Raw genomic sequence first — 18,927 nt, 5'->3', positions numbered from 1 at the left:
TATTCGTAGACGTGGAAAAAATATATGTAGTTCTTGACTATATTATCTTTAACATCATAGCTACCGATACACGAATTATGACACTTCGCTCGATACAATTAATTCCCAAAGTAACCTCTAACTCGGACTTTTAATCCAGCTTTACTCGGTTATTTATTATGTGATACTATAAACAAAAAAAGAAGAAAAAAACCATCTTAACTTAAATAGTAATTTTAAAGCTTTCGAATTTCGATATTGTAGGGTAACGTTTTTAAAAATAAATAAATAAAAATTGACAAAATTCGATCAAAATTGACACGCATGATCTTTCCCGTTCTTTCTTGTGAAATGTGACAGAGACAGCGGCAAACCCATGGAACGGCCTTCACGATCTAATAATAAATAAATAAATAAATAATAATAACGCGTTACGCTATATATAATACGCGCTAATAATAGCGCGTAACGCTAATGTTTAATCCAGCACTGGGTTGATGGTCTACATTATTCCAGTGGCGCTGGATTGGGCGAGCTGATGGAATCAAAAGTAGACCATCATCCCAGTCACTGGACTGGAATGATTATATTCCAGTGCCGGTTCAGATTATTACAGCAGCATTGCAGCGCAGGATTCTATCACTGGACTGGAATGCCACTGGAATAGATGTGAACCGAGCATTATGGCTAACCGGAGTCCACGACGTGCTGCCACGTGGGAAACCGCCGCTTCACCCTGAGCGACACCCTCTGCAGAGTGATGACGTACGCTAAGATGGCATACCGGACGATGTTCCTCCTCATCAGTCGGCCGGTTTCATCCTGAAATTTAACGTTAAAATTTAAATTTTATCATCATTAGCCATAAATCACACGTAAAAGTATTTTTTTTTCTAGAAATTTTTGTACAAAACTAAGGAGAGTTTTGAATGATTCACGGTTAGTTTCACTAGACTTATGTTGACCGGGGTATAGACCGTGATTACCTTTTGTATTATAAAAAAAAAAGTAAAAGTAAGTAGGTAAAAAGTAAGTTTTTGTAAAAGGTAATCACGGTCTATATCCCGGTCAATATAAGTCTAGTAAAACTAAGGAGTACGACTATGTGCCTATGATATACAGATAGAAGGACATGACGGAACTATAAGGGTTCCATTTATGCCTATTTGGCTACACAAGCATAAAAAGTGTATTCGTATGAAGCGGCATGAGCACCTACTTTGCATCTATTTTCTACATTTGTATGACGGTCGACGCTAGCAGCACCAGCGTGTCATCAGCTGACTTGCCTACGTTCTTATGGCATTAAAAATATGTAGGTACCAGTATTAGTTTTAATTTACAATCTTGGTTTAAAAAAGCAAGACGGACTCATGGTCTAGATCAAGCCTACAAACAATCCATAGCCTATTCAAATATCATACAATTAGGACCTATTGCAAAATAATGTATGTATAAGTGGTAAAAAAATTAACAATATAGATGCAACAGTTTATGTACAACCAAAATTTCAAGTTAACCACGAAGTCAAGATAGGAACTGGGTCAAATTATTCAGTTCTATGACTATTAAATACATCTAGCGGCTAAGGTATTAAACAATGTGACACTGCGTGATTCTTTGTAACGTTTACACCTTAATAAGCACGAATAAGTGCCGACACTTACATTCGCAAAGTAATTATGGCACGTTTAAGTTTATGACGTGTAAAATGTACTGTTTATATTTACCAATAAAGTCTGTATTAAGTACAACGATACGATCTCATTTCTTCGTGCGGGGGAATGAAATAAAATCAATGGACTGTAATTTTCGTTTAGACGACCTATCCGTCTATGTCGGACTTGAGCGTATGTATATTGTATAACGAACGGATCAGCAGTGTAAAGTAAAGGGGCCCACTGACTATCAGTCCGCCGGACGATATCGGCCTGTCGGTTGTTCGGAACTGTCAAATTTTTGTTCTAACTGACAGGCCGATATCGTCCGGCGGACTGATAGTCTGTGGGCCCCTAAAACGTGGCATTTTTTGTTCAAGTCGCTTTCATTACATGCATCGCCAAAAGGAAAAATACACTAAATCTATTTAAATATTTCCTATATAAAATACATCGCTAAAGCATTCAACTTCTTAGATGTTCGCTTGCATAATGCATATGTTTTATACGCGCGTTAGTTTTTATGTATAGTTTGCATGCACACCTACACCTATATTCGTGTAGAGTAACAAAAAAACATTATTTCATTACACTGCGTCATCATACCATATTTCAAATATAAGTTTTATAGTCTCGAAATATGTACATAGTTAATTGTTTTGGTATAGCCGGGGAAACACCTGTACATACACTAACATATTAATTTATTACAAACAATTGATGTGTAAGGAGGCTTGCTGTGTCTAATAATTTAAATTGATTAAAATCGATCAAGTCCGTGTAATCAATACCGATTTCACCTACTTATATACTTCGTTTTTTTAGCATTAGATAAAGGATAATAGTAGATTGTTAAGCAAGAGATGAAAGGCACCCATTTCAGTAGAGGTAGTCTCTCACTGGTGGCGATGGCGAGTTAAAAACAATACTTTTCATTTCGAATACGAGGAAAGTAAACGACGTGTATTAAAAAAACACGGCTAAGTACTTCAGTAGTATTTTTTAAGTGTATTTTCATTTAACAATTTTGATAAAAAAATCATGATTTATGGAATTGAGAGTTAATTATCATAATAGAAATTGTACAACAAATCCATTTAAAATAAAAATTGTAATTGCTTATCGTAAATAAAAAAGGAAAACAACGTTTTAGAACAACAACGACCTACTTTCAAAGCATGAGAAATGAAAACAATCTTGACGTGTCATATTTAACAAAACGCTTTAAAAAAAATAGTAACTATTACTTATGAAACCAAAAGAACGTAAAAGATCATTTATGCTATATAATTGTTACATATTTATTTTGATTTAGGTATGAAAAGTGTTTTTCAATAAAAAGACATGTTAAGATTGTTTACCCATTTTATAATGCAATAAAACGAAGAGTAGTATTTTTATTATCGTTTTCAAAATTGAATCAAACGTTTCGACTTTACGGTGCAATGTAGGTACAATAATAGAATCACTTTCTTTGAGTTAGCCCTAGTCGGGTAAGAATGGCGTTAAATAACTTTTTACTTAGCACGAGTATTTTATCTACACACGCGAGTCGAATTTTAAGCAAGTTGCATAACTGAAAGTGAGTTCAAATCACTGTGCCGTGGTTATAACTCGGCGAAACATTTTTTCTACCCTACTTGACAATCACTATCATCATCATCATCATATCAGCCCTTTACCGCCCAGTTGCGCATAGGCCTCTCTTGTAGTAGTTACGCCACTTGTCCCGTTTCCCGTTCCTGAGCTAATCTCATCCAGAAGTGACCCGCAATCTTCCGGATGTCAATATAACATGTATGAAATGGTCATTTGAAATCTGGCAGGACTGTCCATTAACTGTACTGTCTGTACTAGATAAAGAACACGAGTAGAGTTATCAGTAAAGAACGTGACAAAACTACATGAAATATTAGCTTTAAATTTAACGTGTACCTCTTTACCTATCACACCATATCTAAAGTGACGACGAGTGGGACCCTGCCTATGAAGCCGATGGTCCTGGGTTCGAATCCCAGTAAGCGCATTTATTTGTGTGGTAAACACAGATATTTGTTCCTGAGTCGGGTGTTTTCTATGTCCATAGAGTATGTATTTATCTATAGAGATACGTATGTATATCGTCGCCTAGTACCCATAGTACAAGCTTTGCTTAGTTTGGGGCTATGTCTATCTGTGTATGATTGTCCCCAAATATTTATTAATTATTGAAAACATTCAGCGTCAAATAATCAGTCCATCATCATCATCATTATCTCAGCCGAAAGACGTCCACTGCTGGACAAAGGCCTCCCCCATGGATCTCCACAACGAACGGTCATTCGCTGCCTTTCCGGTACGCGGTCGCCACTCGAGAACTTTTCTGCCCCATCGGCCATCGGTTCTGCGAGCAAGTTCTCTTAGCTATGTCGACAGCTTTAGTTCTCCTGCGGATCTCCTCATTTCTGATTCGATCACGCAGGGAAACACCGAGCATGGCTCGCTCCATTGCTCTTTGAGTGACCTTGAGCCTTCTTATGAGACCCATCGTGAGCGACCACGTTTCTGTGCCGTACGTCATCACTGTGGGGCTTAATCAATAAAAATAAAAATGTCCTATAATATTTATTTACTATTATTTATTTATTACAAGCGTTCTTAACTTGGAGTTGAGGAGAAGATCTTATGAAATACGTAATAAAAACAAGAAACTGCGCCGTGTGAGTAGATTAGACGTGGGTAATTTTTCACGCAAGAGCCCAAATGAAGTGTGGCAAATCTTGAATACCAGGGAGCGGCTGACGGAACGCTTGTTGCATTGCATGGTTGTTGCTGGTTTTCACGAATTCCAGTTAAGTTGCCGAGAAGAAAAACCAGAACATGAAAATACTAAAACATTGTGACCTTTATGACCGCTCTATACTTTACTTTCTGTGATTTCATATTGAATTCTAGATTTCATATTAAATTACGCCACGTTTTGTTCCTTGCAGCAACTTCATCGTATTTACAATCAACAGATGTAGCGGGCGGGGTGTACATAATAATCTGAGCACTACTTCAAGAGTAAAAATAATAGTGTACTCATAGAAGTTAATAAATAAACACCCAAAACAAAAAACGCAACTTCGTTTAAATAAACTTACACAATTTTCCAGTGACAAGTCAGCAAACGCGTTGGCTAGAACTGCATAATGCCAGAACATAAACACGGGTCATAATCGCGACACGTAACAGTTATTGTTCGATTGAAATCGCACTGCACTGATTTAGAACAGTAGGTATGAACTTTTTGTGCTAAAGCCATTTTGTGCCATTGCGTGTAAAAGAATAACCGAATGTACAATTACACACTAGAGCAAATGGAACGCAAGAAAAGTTTACCTATGTATTATTATAATAACATTAACCTATTTAACTTTCTATAGGGTACAATCAAGGACTGCGAGGCAAAAATTACAACTTCTTTCTTACGCAGAACTTTTACGACTATGAAGTGGCGAAGTTTAAATGGTGGGTTATTTTACTTATTTTAAATCTAGCGGTAACTCTTGTTATCAAACAGTGTTTGATTTAAGCCACGTCATCCTTATGTCAAATATCGGATGTAACAAAAGAATGGCTGGGGGGCGTGTTAACTTATTCTCGCAATTTTTCAATAATTAATAGGGAAAAACACATTTCATTCACACGGGCCATTCTACTTGTGTTGGTGTCGCCACCAGAAGCCGATGTCAAGAATCAAGGGCTCTTTCTTATTTATCAAGGACAATCGGTTAGAACGCTGTACCAATGAAGAAGACTGTGGCTCCGGCCGCGAGTCTAATGGCAGCGTTCAGTCGGACAACTTAATGAAGGTTTCAAAACGACATATTTGCATTATTTTAACGCACCGGCGGACGCACGCGACTGACACGATGATCAAGGGACAATCGCTGCCCGATGGCGTAATGTGACAGATTAACAGTTGTCGAGCATAATCTCTTGTTTACACTTAGCGAATGACAGGTAAATAGTAAATAGAGCGATTAGTAGTCTTCGGGTGATATCTGTGGGGCCTAGATGCCAGAATGATAATGGTTAATCGACAAAGGTCAAACGAAAAGAAAAAAAAATCAGGATGAAAGTTTTGCTACGAAAAGTCACGGACTATTTCCATAGGTACACAATTAAAGTTTCGATTGGTATTTTCTATCAAAAATATGACCGCTAGGTGGCGCAAGCGCGAACAGGTGTCCGTTTCGTAGCGGTGCGCGGCAATTACTATGGGTATAAAACCAAAATTGGTGTGGGCCGCATGTACTTGTAGCGAGTGTAGCGACGCGACGAAATCGCGGAGTGAGCCACGCCTGGCGTAGTTGAGTATTTTCATCTCTCATCTTGTCATGATTAAAGTATTTTTATTTTTGTTTCTACTCTATAGCAAGTGCACTAAGTTACAATCTCTATGTGGAGCGTAAGTAATAGCATGCGATAGAACACATAATTGCATAGATAAGCATAAAATTGCGCTGCATTGCAAAAATAAACACTGGGTTTAGAAATAGTAAAAGATAATAGAAATATGTTGTAAAACTTGTTAATTTTTCTTATGTTGCAAATTTATTTAAATTTAGGGCATTTTGTTACAGTAGGTATATGGGTCTAGGAAAAAATTGAATGTATCAATCAATGTAATAACTTTGTCAGGTTTGCATATGAGATTTGTAGTATTGTTTCCAAGTTGCACTTTATTATATGTATTCTGTATTGTGTTACTATGTGCTTGAGCCTGTCCTGATGTATTTTAAACAGAAACCGTGACATTTATTAAAATGATAATCAATCCGGCATTATTGGCTTTCTTCTTCTTCTTCTTCTTTTTCTAGGGGCTATGTAAGGCTCCAGAGCCTATGTATCACTGCGACCATCTCTGATCTATTGTGATCGCCACCTACTACAACTCTCGATCCAAACCTGCAATTTCGAACAGCTGCAGGATCTTTTTGGTTTCGAGAGACTTTAACTCCTCCGGGCGCAATATATGTCCACCCAGGATCAAGTCACGAGTGCGCATTAGGCAGGGGCACTCTGTGAGGATGTGTAGGGGCGTCTCCTCTGCCTCCATACAGAGTCTGCACCGCCCCATGTCACGTTTCCCCATAGTGTGCATGTGCTTATTTAGGCCGCAGTGCCCGGTAAGCACCCTGACCAAGTTGCGCAGTTGGTTCCTAGGCAGCGCCAAGGCGCTCGAAGACGCCTTTTTGCTGAAGGCCTTGATAAGCGCTTTGGAATGGTTCAACCCTGGTTTTTCCCTCCAGAGTTGAATGGTTTTGTAGTGACAGTAGGTCTTTAGGGTGAGCCGCGTTAGGCTTCTGGGAATCCCACAAAACGGCTCAGGACTGTAGTTCTTCCCCTTAGCCCCTGCTCGCGCGAGTTCGTCGGCCTTTTCGTTTCCAACGATACCCGCATGCCCCGGGACCCAACGTAGAACAACCTTGTTCCTGGCTCCAAGGTTGTTCAATAATTGCCTGCAGTTCTCAACCAGCCTCGATGTGGTGACATCAGAGGTTAGGGCTAAGAGTGCCGCCTGGCTATCCGAATGGATATAGATAGTATGGTTGCCGTAGTTGCTTTGCAGATTTATTGACGCACATTCAATAATGGCGTATACCTCTGCCTGGAATATAGAGCAAAAACGCCCTAGGTTTAAGCTGATGCTTTTCCTGGGCGCTTCACCATATACTCCGCAGCCTACTTCAGATCCGGATTTGGAGCCATCAGTGTACCACCTCAGGCTTCCTTCTTTCCACTTAATTTGACTGTTTGACCAGTCCTCCCTTTTGGGAAGTTCCACTGAGTAGAGTTTGAGTGGACAAAATTTGGGTGCCATAGTGTCGGACGGCATCCCAAGAACAGGAATATCGTACACTGATTCCTTAAACAGTCTCAGGGTTTGCGATAACCAATTACCTCTCCTAGCGCCCGCTATTCTAAGCATACTAGATCTCGCCTCCAATTCCAGATGCAGGTGAAGGGGCGGTAGATTTAGTATGGCCTCTAGGGCTGCCGTCGGGGAGGATGACATGGCTCCAGTGACGATGACACAGGCAGTTCTTTGCAGGCTGCCAAGCCTCGTCACTGTTGCCTTCTGCGTCGTTTTCCTGTACCATGCTACGGAGGCGTAAGACACTATCGGCCTCACTATAGCTGTGTACAGTCACAAGGCAATTTTGGGTTTTAGACCCCATCGGTTGCCTGCTAAACGACAGCATATTGCCAAGGCTGATCTAGCCTTTTGTATAGTTCCGTCCACATGCTTGTTCCAGGTCAGTTTCTGGTCCAGTGTTACCCCCAGATATTTGACCTCTGTTGAGAACGGAATAGTTTTACCATTCATGACAAGCGGCTTAAGTTTGTCTAGTTTCCGCTTGTTCGTGAATGGAACTATAATTGTCTTGTCCGCATTGATAGACAATTCATTATCTCTGCACCATGTATTTATGGTGTTGAGAGCCCTCTGCATAAGGTCTGATAAAGTACTTTGACAGTTGCCCCTCACCGTCACAACAAGGTCGTCTGCGTACCCCTGAGTGTCGATTCGGAGCTCCGCCATCTTATGCAGAAGTCCATCCACCGCAAGAGTCCAGAGCAAGGGAGATTATTGGCTTTAATTGAAAGCCAAAAATGCCGGTTTAATGAATAATTATTATTTAAGTATATAATACTTATTCTAGACTGCGTTCTTTAACATACATACATATTTACCTATCATCTAAAGCGAATTAAGCGAAGCAAGGATTCGACCAAAATATGCTGATGTAGATAGGTAATTACCTCTAGGACATTTATATTTTCATTTTTCAACATCACAGTCACAAATGAGCACCGAGAAAGATCTAAAAGACAATACTCCAATGTCATCCTGTGTGTTTCATTACAATACACAGGAAATGATAACCCACGATGCTGGCGGTTGAGCCTGTCTCAGGATTGTTTACATATGAACAGAGTACATTAGGTAGTAAGCGACATACAACTTAAGAACTTTTTATAGCGGTCCTCTGATGTGTTTGTAGTTTTTGCGTGAGTGCCGTCAACGGATGTTGTTGAGAGATTCATTGTTTCTTTTGCGAATACATAACACTAACTGCCGATACTTATCGAATTGACCTCTATAACAATGGCACCTGAATCACCTTCGGTTTTATCATTAGCTTAGCTTTATTATAAAAATTAACGACGTAAATTCGGAGATGCTAGCTGTCAACCGTACTCGTGTAGGGGAGAGCGGGGACAAACGCAAACTTAATTTCTTGTTTTTTTTTTTTACTAGCCCGTTATGGTGTCCCACTGCTGGGCAAAGGCCTCTCCCCTTGTTTTCCACGACTCCCGATATAGTGCCTCCTCCGGCCAGTTGTTGAGAAAGGTGTCTAGGTCGTCCCGCCATCTCCGTCTGGGCCTGCCGGGTCCGCGCTCCTCTTCTGGCATCCATTTGGTGGCTATGCTAGCCCATCTGTCTGGATGCATGCGGCAGACGTGACCGGCCCTGTCCCATTTGAGCCTAGCAGTCTTCTCACCGACGTCAGCAATGCGGGTTTTTGCGCGCAGCGTGGTGTTCCGGATACGATCGGTCCTCTTCACACCTAAAATGCTGCGCTCAATAGCCCGTTTCTTGTTAACCGTTATTATTTTTGATGAAATTAATGTAGTCATATATAACTTCAGTTCATGTTCTGTACATTAACATCTCGATTAACCTTATAATTGTGTATTTTGTATGTATTAGTGACTTTAAAAAAATCGCATTTTTTTTTTGTTTTTTTTTTTTTTTTTTTAAGGTTCACCGAAAGTTATTACATTGAGGCTTACATCTATTCAAACATTAATTACATGCTAAATGTATAACTAATTACTGGTAAACACCACATGCGAATAATTTAAAAGCAAAGTCAACGACAAAGCCGACACATTTGAACACCTTATTATTGTAGAATAAGGAGCAAAGCGCAACTATGATGTCGACTGTTTAAGTTGTATTATTAAATATGGAATTAAAACGAAATATACTAACTACTAGTGAATAAATTTCTAATTTTGGACAAGGAGTCAAAGTGAATGTCGAACTTGTCACTATATTTATTTATTAAAATGCTCAAGCGTGGTACCGGGGAGTTTGACCCTAAAACAGTTCGGCGCTGGGGGCAAGACAGTGGCTTGATAGCAAAACGCGGTGTTCTTCTAGGCACTGAGAATCGAAAGCTACTCAGGAGTTGTGGGCAATCTATACTATTTCTTATAAGCTTAGTGAGAAATTTGAAATCGAGTAGATCTCTACGATTCTCAAGAGATATCATTTTAAAACGTTTTAACCTATCCTTGTAAGAAAAAGATCTTTTAGCAAGACCTACCGATCGAGCCAAGTGCCACATAAATCTTTTTTGCAATCTTTCAATCCGAAGACAATGAGTTGCATAATGTGGTCGCCAGACGATACTACCATACTCTAAGTGACTGCGTACTAGACTGTAATAGAGGAGTTTTTTGGTTTGTGTCCTACGAAATACCTTTCCGTTTCTTATGACAAATCCTAACATACTTGAAGCTTTTTTTACTATTGCATCGATGTGAGGAACGAATGTAAGTTTTGTGTCAAAGATAATTCCTAGATCGCGTATAGTCTGCACTTTAGGAAGACATTCGCCAGCAATATGATAGGATGAAGAAACTGCATTGATCTTACGTGTAAAACTAATAGAGGAGCATTTTTTGGCATTGAGAGACATACCGTTTTCTGAACACCATTTATTAAGTCTGTCAATGTCATCCTGGAGGAGAGCGATATCGGAAGGACAAGTTATCATTCTAGCGAATTTGAGGTCATCTGCATACATGAACGGGATAGAGTGATGAAGTTGGGCGGGCAAATCGTTTATAAATATATTGAATAATATTGGACCAAGGTGGGAGCCTTGTGGAACACCTGAAGGGATATTATAAGTCTGAGAAGAAAAACCATTAATAACTACATAAAATGAACGGTTATGGAGATATGACTCAATCCATTTTAGTAGGGGATCCGTGACGCCGTAGGAAGAAAGCTTCTGAATCAAGACCATATGAGAAACTCGGTCAAATGCCTTACTAAAGTCGGTGTAGATAACGTCGATCTGTTTATTAATATCAACAGCCGTAGTGACAAGCTCAGAGAAGGAGGCAAGATTGGTAGAAGTTGACCGTGCAGGAACGAAACCATGTTGATGATCGGTTATATACTGTTTGAAGTGACATTGAATAAAAGGACAGATAAGGGATTCGAATATCTTGGCAAAAGTGCAAAGTATAGATATCGGTCTATAGTTCTTCACTACGCTAATATCATCGGCCTTGTGTATTGGAACAACTTTAGCTCTTTTCCATACATCTGGAAAAATACCAGTTTCAAGCGATTCACGGTAAATAATATGTAGCGGATAAGATAATGTTTTTGAACAATTAGATATAAAAAATGGGGGGATACCGTCAGGGCCAGCTCCTTTAGCAGCATCAAGGTGTTTCAGTTTTTTATTAATCGAGTCAAGGTTTAATGTTACGTTATTAAGACATTCAGATGATTTTATGACACTGGCCATATTAAAGTTATTGGTGTCATCCTCCCTGTAAACTGATGAAAAATATTGAGCAAATAAATTACAAATCTCTAATCCTTCCGAGCTTACAGTAACCCCGTCTGTCATCGAAGCAGGAAAGCTACTCGCACCTCCTCGTTTTGCTTTTGTTACTTATACTATAACCCTGTTGGCAGGCCGAAAGTAACACGTTGTGGGTCAAAAGTAACAAGATACAGAGGTATGTAATGAATATAATATGACATATGAAACCAAAAAAAGTACTTATGTAAATTATTAAATAATTTATTAGCATTTTAAGAAAACAAATCAGTATTATAAACTGAACTTTTTCATATTAAAGAAAAAGTGACGAAGCCCTCCAGTGGTGAAGGCCGGAATACGAACCGGCGTCTTTAGCAATCCCCAAAGTTTCCAAAGTTGTGTAAATCAATATTAATTCCTCGTTAGAAATTATTATTATTTCAAGTGATGAGATTAATTATTGTGTTATAAACATGTTTTAATCAGATAATTCAGGGTCAGACTTCTTTTTACTCACAAATATGACATACATCATTAAATAACTAAGTCATAAAACGTACTTTTGATACGAGAAATCACGTTGCGTGCTCTTACACAACCTAATTGCACGTGGCACCCGTTTAGACTGAACCCCAGGTAGCAAAATGACGTAAAATGACGTCATTTTGCTACCTGGGATGTAGTGAACGGGGCATCACCTAATAGCAGCAGAGTGGTTTTTGACTATTAGATAAACCTACAGAGCAATACTCAACCTTGGGAACAAATCTAATTATTTTATTAAATATTTTGATTTGTGTTTTTTAAGTAGTCACACTACTATATATAAATTATAATCTGTAATAGATGTCATATATTAAAGAAAAAGTGACGAAGCCCTCCAGTGGTGAAGGCCGGATCCGGATGTGACTGCTTAAAAAACACAAATAAAAATATTTAATAATTTGATTTGTTCCCAAAGTTGAGTATAGATGGCAGCACCAGTCTCTCTCGCTATATCGTAATTCCGTAAAGAATTCGTATAGGAGGTGCAAGCATTACTGCTTGCCCTTAGAGTTGGTCAAAGACGCCTAGTCTTATTAAGATGGCATATAGTCGAGAAACTACAGAGCAATAGTTACTTTCCACCCGCCGTTACGTTTGTCCCCGCTCTCCCCTAGTCTTTTCTTTACCGATATCCATATGCTTAGCAATTTTACGTTCCTACAGTTGAACTGACACTGACATTTGTATGAAGTAATTATTTAGGTACCTTTATAATAATTACATGGCAAAACCCAAAAAGAGCTATGTGGAATCTTACGTCACAGCAGGTTTTGGTAATTACTGGGAGCTACCGCGAACATCTCAATTTGAAGACGGTCTATCTCTATTTCTATCACTCGACATTATTGAAGTAGCTGAGATATACTCGCAGATGAAGTGAAATGGAGACACAGTTTGATTTAAAAAATTTGCGCTTGGCCGACTATGACCAATGACGGAGACGAAAAATGGCCATAGGAACTGTAATAAACATACCCCGGTTAGACGGGTGCAATTTGTTTTGACATTTAAAAAGTGCGAGGATAAGTGAAGCTTAAGGGGCCCACTGATTACCAGTCCGCCGGACGATATCGGCCTGTCAGTTGTATGGAACTGTCAAATTTTTGTTTTAACTGACAGGCTTAATCGTCCGGCGGACTGGTAATCGGGGAGCCCCTTTAGGACAGGTACTATAAGTCGATGTCGATAAAACTGTGACGTACAGCACAACTTAAATATATATTTACAATATAATGAACTGATTTATTATTCTACGTAATTTTAATTATTGCACAAGGATGTCATATTTTTATTATGATTTAGAAAATGCCTGCTATCGATCATCATCATCTTCCTCGCGTTGTCCCGGCATTTTCCCACGGCTCAAGGGAGCATGGGGTCCGCTTGGCAACTAATTCCACGAATTGACGTGGGCACTAGTTTTTACGAAAGCGACTGCTATCTGACCTTCCAGCCCAGAGGGGAAACTAGGCCTTATTGGGATTGCAAGTCGCACGCCCTTACCGCTAGGCAAAGACCTATGTAACTCCGTATAAGATGAATAAAGTCTAAGGAAAAAACGTGCCACGGAAATCAAGAAAATTTGATTCACGCACAGATGACTACAAAATTTACTATGACCGTACCCCTCTATCCTATATATTCTCTTTGCCGCTAGGCCACCAGCGCTTTCAAATGCCTGCTATCGATAACATTTGAGTTGATATTCAATTAAGCACTAGCAAGGTACGTTTTTGCCCCGATAAACCGGGCTATGGTAATATAACAATTCTACCTCATGGAGTGTTGTCATTAAAATATTAACATAAATATTTACGTATTTGAGCGTTTTCCAATTCACCTTATTTTTCCGATACAAGATTGTATGTATTCAACAAGAAAACAACACTATTCGCGACACAGGCGAAGGTTTTCTCACCATTATGTTGCATGTAATGAACTAGTTGACCACGAGGTTTATTTGATATTGCCATTTGAAAGCTTTTCCGTCAATAAATGGCATATAAATCATGCGGAGAGTGAGCTAATAGTCACATGTGTAAATACTCGTACGTAAAGGCTAGGATATGTAATGTTTAATGTACTTATTGAAGCTTTCTTTACCGCTTTCTGATACAAAATAAACAAAACCTTCATATGTATACCTATATGGGAATACTAGGTTATATGAATTAGGGCCACTTGCACTATCCCACTAGCCCGGGGTAAACTGTTAACCCAGTGTCAAATTGTACTGGTAACCATGGTAAGGGGTAAACCGCTTACCCCCGGATTAGTGGGATGGTGCAAGTTGCGCTTATTTATAGGCATATTCTAACCCCAAAATCCAATTCATTAATTTTCACTTCTCATGCTCGTAAAGTTCGACTAAGTCGTGCGTAGACGACATAAAGTTGCTTATTATGTTCTAGAGCATAAAGTAAAGTCCAAATCCTGCCATACAAACTGCCAGCCCTACCGGCGCGCTCCTGACCTTGGCTGGCCCATGGACTAACCGGCGTGCCCCGCGCACCCAACCGGCCCGAGTACCATTTTCTTTAGTCTTAGATAGGTAAATACGGTAAAATAACCTACAATATTGGATATTTTTGTATATTTTACTCACAATCGAAGTGAAAAGTAGAGTGTATAACTCAGGCATAAATGTGCTCATACCGCTTTATGCCCTTGTTGTACAATCTACTATTTAATAACTATGTCTTTATTATATAGGTCTTCTCTTTTTTAACACGAGTATATGTAACTGAATAACGAACTAACAATGTACCTATGTACTAATTAATATTGTAAATCAGTTATCACTTACTTCTAATAATAATCGTTGTGTGTTGAAGTCTGGATGACGATACAATAATTTAGTACAATCGAGTTAATCACATATTGGAGCCAGACGGTGGAAGGTAGTGGAACTCTTCAGTAGCTACTATAATATAAAAACCACTCTAGTTTGGGCTCATAAGAGTCCAATAGTTTGGTAGCGTAAGGTACAGTCGGGAACTTAAGGGTGTTTACAAAAAATATTTATTTTGCAGAAACAAACGAGACGATACTTAATAGACTAGTAAACTGTCACGTTACGACTACTGTGCAATTAAGTTAACTATACTCATTCCCTCCTGTTTATAGCCAAGTAAAAATAGGGTTCAAGTTTCGGGAAGACGTTCATATGAAATATGCCGTGTTGCCAGAAAACCGGTATAATGTGTACCGGCGGCGACGTCACCGGCCGGTTTACGGCGGAGCCCGTGGAGGTTAGCTCCGTGGTCAAGGCCGCACAATAGCGAATTCAGCTGGGTTGTTATTCAATCCATACTTACTAATATGGTAAAAGTCCATAGAAACTGTCTATGTGTTACCTTATCATGGATAAAGTACTATAGTTATTTACGATACAAGTGCGGAAAAGAGGAAATTCGAAACGAGTGGCGATAAATTAAAACACGACCGCAGGGAGTGTTTTAAATCGACACGAGTTGCGAATTACCTATTCGCACGTGTATCGTACAACGTTTTACAGTACATATGGCCCTTTAAACTTTCGACATACGCACGAAAAGTGCTATTTGACGCACTAGTGCGAGAAAGTAGCACCATATGTACTGTAAAATCTATTTTATATGTAGTAGAAAAAGGCGCGAAATATAAATTTGTATGGGAGTACTATCCTCCGCGCCTATATGTAATATTTGCTGATTAATAGTGTTCTACAGGAGGTGAATTTACAAACGTAACGTAAATCAATGTATAGTGTGACGTAAAATATAGTCGGTCAAGCAAATCTTGTCAGTATAAAAAGACACGAAACTCAAAATCCCACCCATTACCAGTCCGCCGGAATGCCGCCGGACGATATCGGCTTGTCAGTTGTTCGGAACTGTCAAACTTTTGTTCTAACCGACAGGCCGATATCGTCCGGCGGACTGGTAATGCAGACATTTTTGAGAATGGCCATGGTGTACCGTGTACGTACAGATTTATATCAGAATATGCTTCAGATCGCTTAAGCCAAAGTGCAACGCAACACGTGCGCACATCGAATGTAATTGTTTGTATGCAACGCAAAGAGCACTTGGAAGACGAAGAAGTAAAAAGGATAAGTGTGTTTGATAAGCTATGAACTTGCGCCCTTTTCATCCGGGATACTATCGCTAGACTGCACTTTACGTGTAATTATTTTTTCATATGACATTAACAGTGGCATTGAGTCGCTGACACTCAGCTGATTAAACTTCAGGTGAGCGCTGTTGCAAATCTTGAACGTATTTATAACTAATTTATAAATGAGAGAATTTGTTTATCGTTTATCATATGGGGTCCATGTGCAACATTGTATACTATATTTGACATCTATACTGTACCATGGTTGCAATAAAGGATTATGAATAAACACAACATTTGCGCAATGTTTTTAAATTTGAAACAGTTCTAAGTTAACACTAATGCTTGTCAAGGGAAAGAATGTTTCGTAGCGTACAAAGAGGATATAATAGGATTAAATAGAGCGGTACTGTCATAGTAAATTTTGTAACGACAGTAAATTCACTACCATCTATCGACACACTTTAAAGCTAAAAATGAAGATTTATAAAAATACGATAAAATGTTTTAAAATATGGATAAATGATTTTTTCTATTTGCATTAATTATTTTTATGATTTTGACCCATGTTCTTTCACTGATATGCGTTAAAATTGTTAAATAACAAACGAAACCGTCAACGCCCTCTATACGAGAGTAGGCCAAAGGTAGTGGCGCCATCTGATCAAGAATCAAATTTTCTTGATTTTCGAAGCACGTTTTTTCCTTACTGTATCCATCTATTACGGAGTTATATCTATTTTTGGTAGCGTAGCACGTTTAAAATCTTGGTTTTTAACTTCATAATTATAATTGTCATGTTGCATGCACCCTGTATGCACCCTATACAATAGACGATAAAAATCATTAAATACAGTGTAACCTACGACGACGATTTAGACTTGTATGAATAAGTTAGTGACCAGCTTTGATATTTAACAGTTAATGTGTCTTCCTTATTTACTAGTATCTGCCGGGCTAGCACATGATTGGCGCGAGAGTATCTCGCCGCGACATAGACTACCCGTCCCTCTTTAATTCATACAGTTAGTAAAAGACGGGGAGCCTATCTCGCGACGAGATACTGTCGCGCCAATCATGTGCTCGGTCTACTGGTCAAGCAATCTTGTCAGTAGAAAAAGGCGGCAAATTTAAAAAATGGAGGCGCGAGGGTCTATCGTCCCATAGAAAATTTGAATTTCGCGCCATTTCCTACTGAAAAGATTTGCTTGACCAACTATAGGTAATAAAATAATACAGGGTGTAAAATAGAACGTCTAGATTTTTCATTATTTTATATTTACATATAATTATGATAATTAAATTATAATATTATTAAAATGTTGCCTATTTAGAAGAAACCTGTAATGTTGTCTATATATACCATTTAATAAACTGAAATAGATATCATACACTAAAGAAATGGTGACCAAGTCCACCAAGTCCAAGTTATATAGTACTTACTTGAAAAAAATAAAATTGAGTTGTCCCCTAGTTGGATACACCATTTTATTTTATGAATATTATTGCAATTTTTTTTGTCAAGTGTTCCAGTTCTATCGGCTAGACAGATGTTAGATTTTTAAAGTTTTGTAGGAGTGAAAAGATCCAACATGCAACTATGTACGCAAATAACCAATCGAGATTGTTAATAGTTCATTACGATACAAGTGCGAAAAATTGTAAATTCGCAACTTAAAACACGACACGACACGAATGTTTTAAATCAACGAGTTGCGAATTGCCTATTCGCACGTGTATCGTACAACGTTTTACAGTAATTACATATGGCCCTATAAAAGTTTGGACATAGGAAGCTAAAGTGCAAATTACCGCACTAGTGCGGTAAAGTTGCACCATTATGTACCCACTGTAAATTTATTAAATTTAATAAGCACTTCACCGTTTATTTTTATTCAGAAAATATAGCTGTTATTTTTTTCAGCTTATTTGTGGTTGTGTTTTCGAACATTGGTTATTTAAACTAAATAATTAACCTCTTCAGTAGACCACTAAAAAAACCATAACATACACAATTAATGATATGATGAAAATTGTGTGAATTAATGACAAAACCATACATTGCTAGTTAAAAACTACGCCGTATAAAAGCTCAATCCGCTCAGATTGCAGAATTATGTAAATATAAGGCGTAACGCGTAACCAGTTGATATTGTTGACTAACAGCAATATAATGTAACCCAAATCCATATTTAACTTTTTGGTCTCGAAACGTAAGTAACACAGTCCACCTGCGAAACAGTCAGCTGATTGTGTACCAAAGGCTTATTGTTAGAGCCCTTTTGTGCCATTCACTTACAGCTAAAATATGAGTCAACGTAACAAAGGATTTAAATATGCACAGTCAAGGGCATAAATATATATACATTCCCAAAGTTTCAAAAAAAAGTGTACGCTCTTACACCTTAGACAATAAAGTCGTGTTCACATATTTTTGAGCCATTTGTCTGGATCGACATTTTTGCCTTCGACTGTACTTATGAATGAGTGAATTATCTCCGCCATCTTCGGTATTTCGTTCTAGTTATTGCGTAGTTCGAGTTTTGTTGAGAAGTGGGGTACGATAATTATACTAGAAATCGATTGTCAAATCTTTCCAAACAAATTTAAGCGCAAAATTTTATTTGACGGATCCTGCAATAATAAAGTCAGCAACAAATACTACTGCAGTATTGCCGCGCGACATTGCTGCCGACTGCATTGCACATGCTAAAATCTATGTCAATCCCCGGATTTTTGACATTTGCAGCAGAAATGCCATCGGCAGGAATGTCGCGCCTAAACACTGCAGTAGTACATTGGTGCAGTCTGAATCCGAATGTTACTTCGGACCTATCTGTAATTCTGTACAATTACCAAGAGATAGGTAGGGACAGGGTGCATATAACTTACTCAAAAATATGTCCCAAAGTCAAGTCAAAGTATTCGCTGACATAAGCGGTATGGGACATATTTTTGAGTATGATGTGTGCACCCATATTTTTAGACGACTTAAACAACTTGCACTTTTTACATATTTTTGACACTTGTACCTA

The 18,927-nt window shown here is 38.5% G+C and overlaps 1 protein-coding gene across 3 annotated transcripts in view; it reads right to left on the bottom strand.

The window, feature by feature from the left end:
• Positions 1-18,927, bottom strand: part of LOC134754241 (bestrophin-4) — a 70,291-nt gene that overhangs the window by 16,774 nt on the left and 34,590 nt on the right. For all 3 annotated transcript variants that reach the window (XM_063690433.1, XM_063690434.1, XM_063690435.1), the window contains one exon: positions 672-801. In XM_063690433.1, the coding sequence (XP_063546503.1) occupies positions 672-801 (130 nt within the window). The remainder of the gene's footprint in view (positions 1-671; positions 802-18,927) is intronic.

The sequence above is a fragment of the Cydia strobilella genome, chromosome Z (assembly GCF_947568885.1).
Source record: "Cydia strobilella chromosome Z, ilCydStro3.1, whole genome shotgun sequence".
NCBI lineage: Eukaryota > Metazoa > Arthropoda > Insecta > Lepidoptera > Tortricidae > Cydia > Cydia strobilella.
Note: the sequence above shows the minus strand (reverse complement) of the source record. Positions and strands in the feature narration are given on the sequence as shown.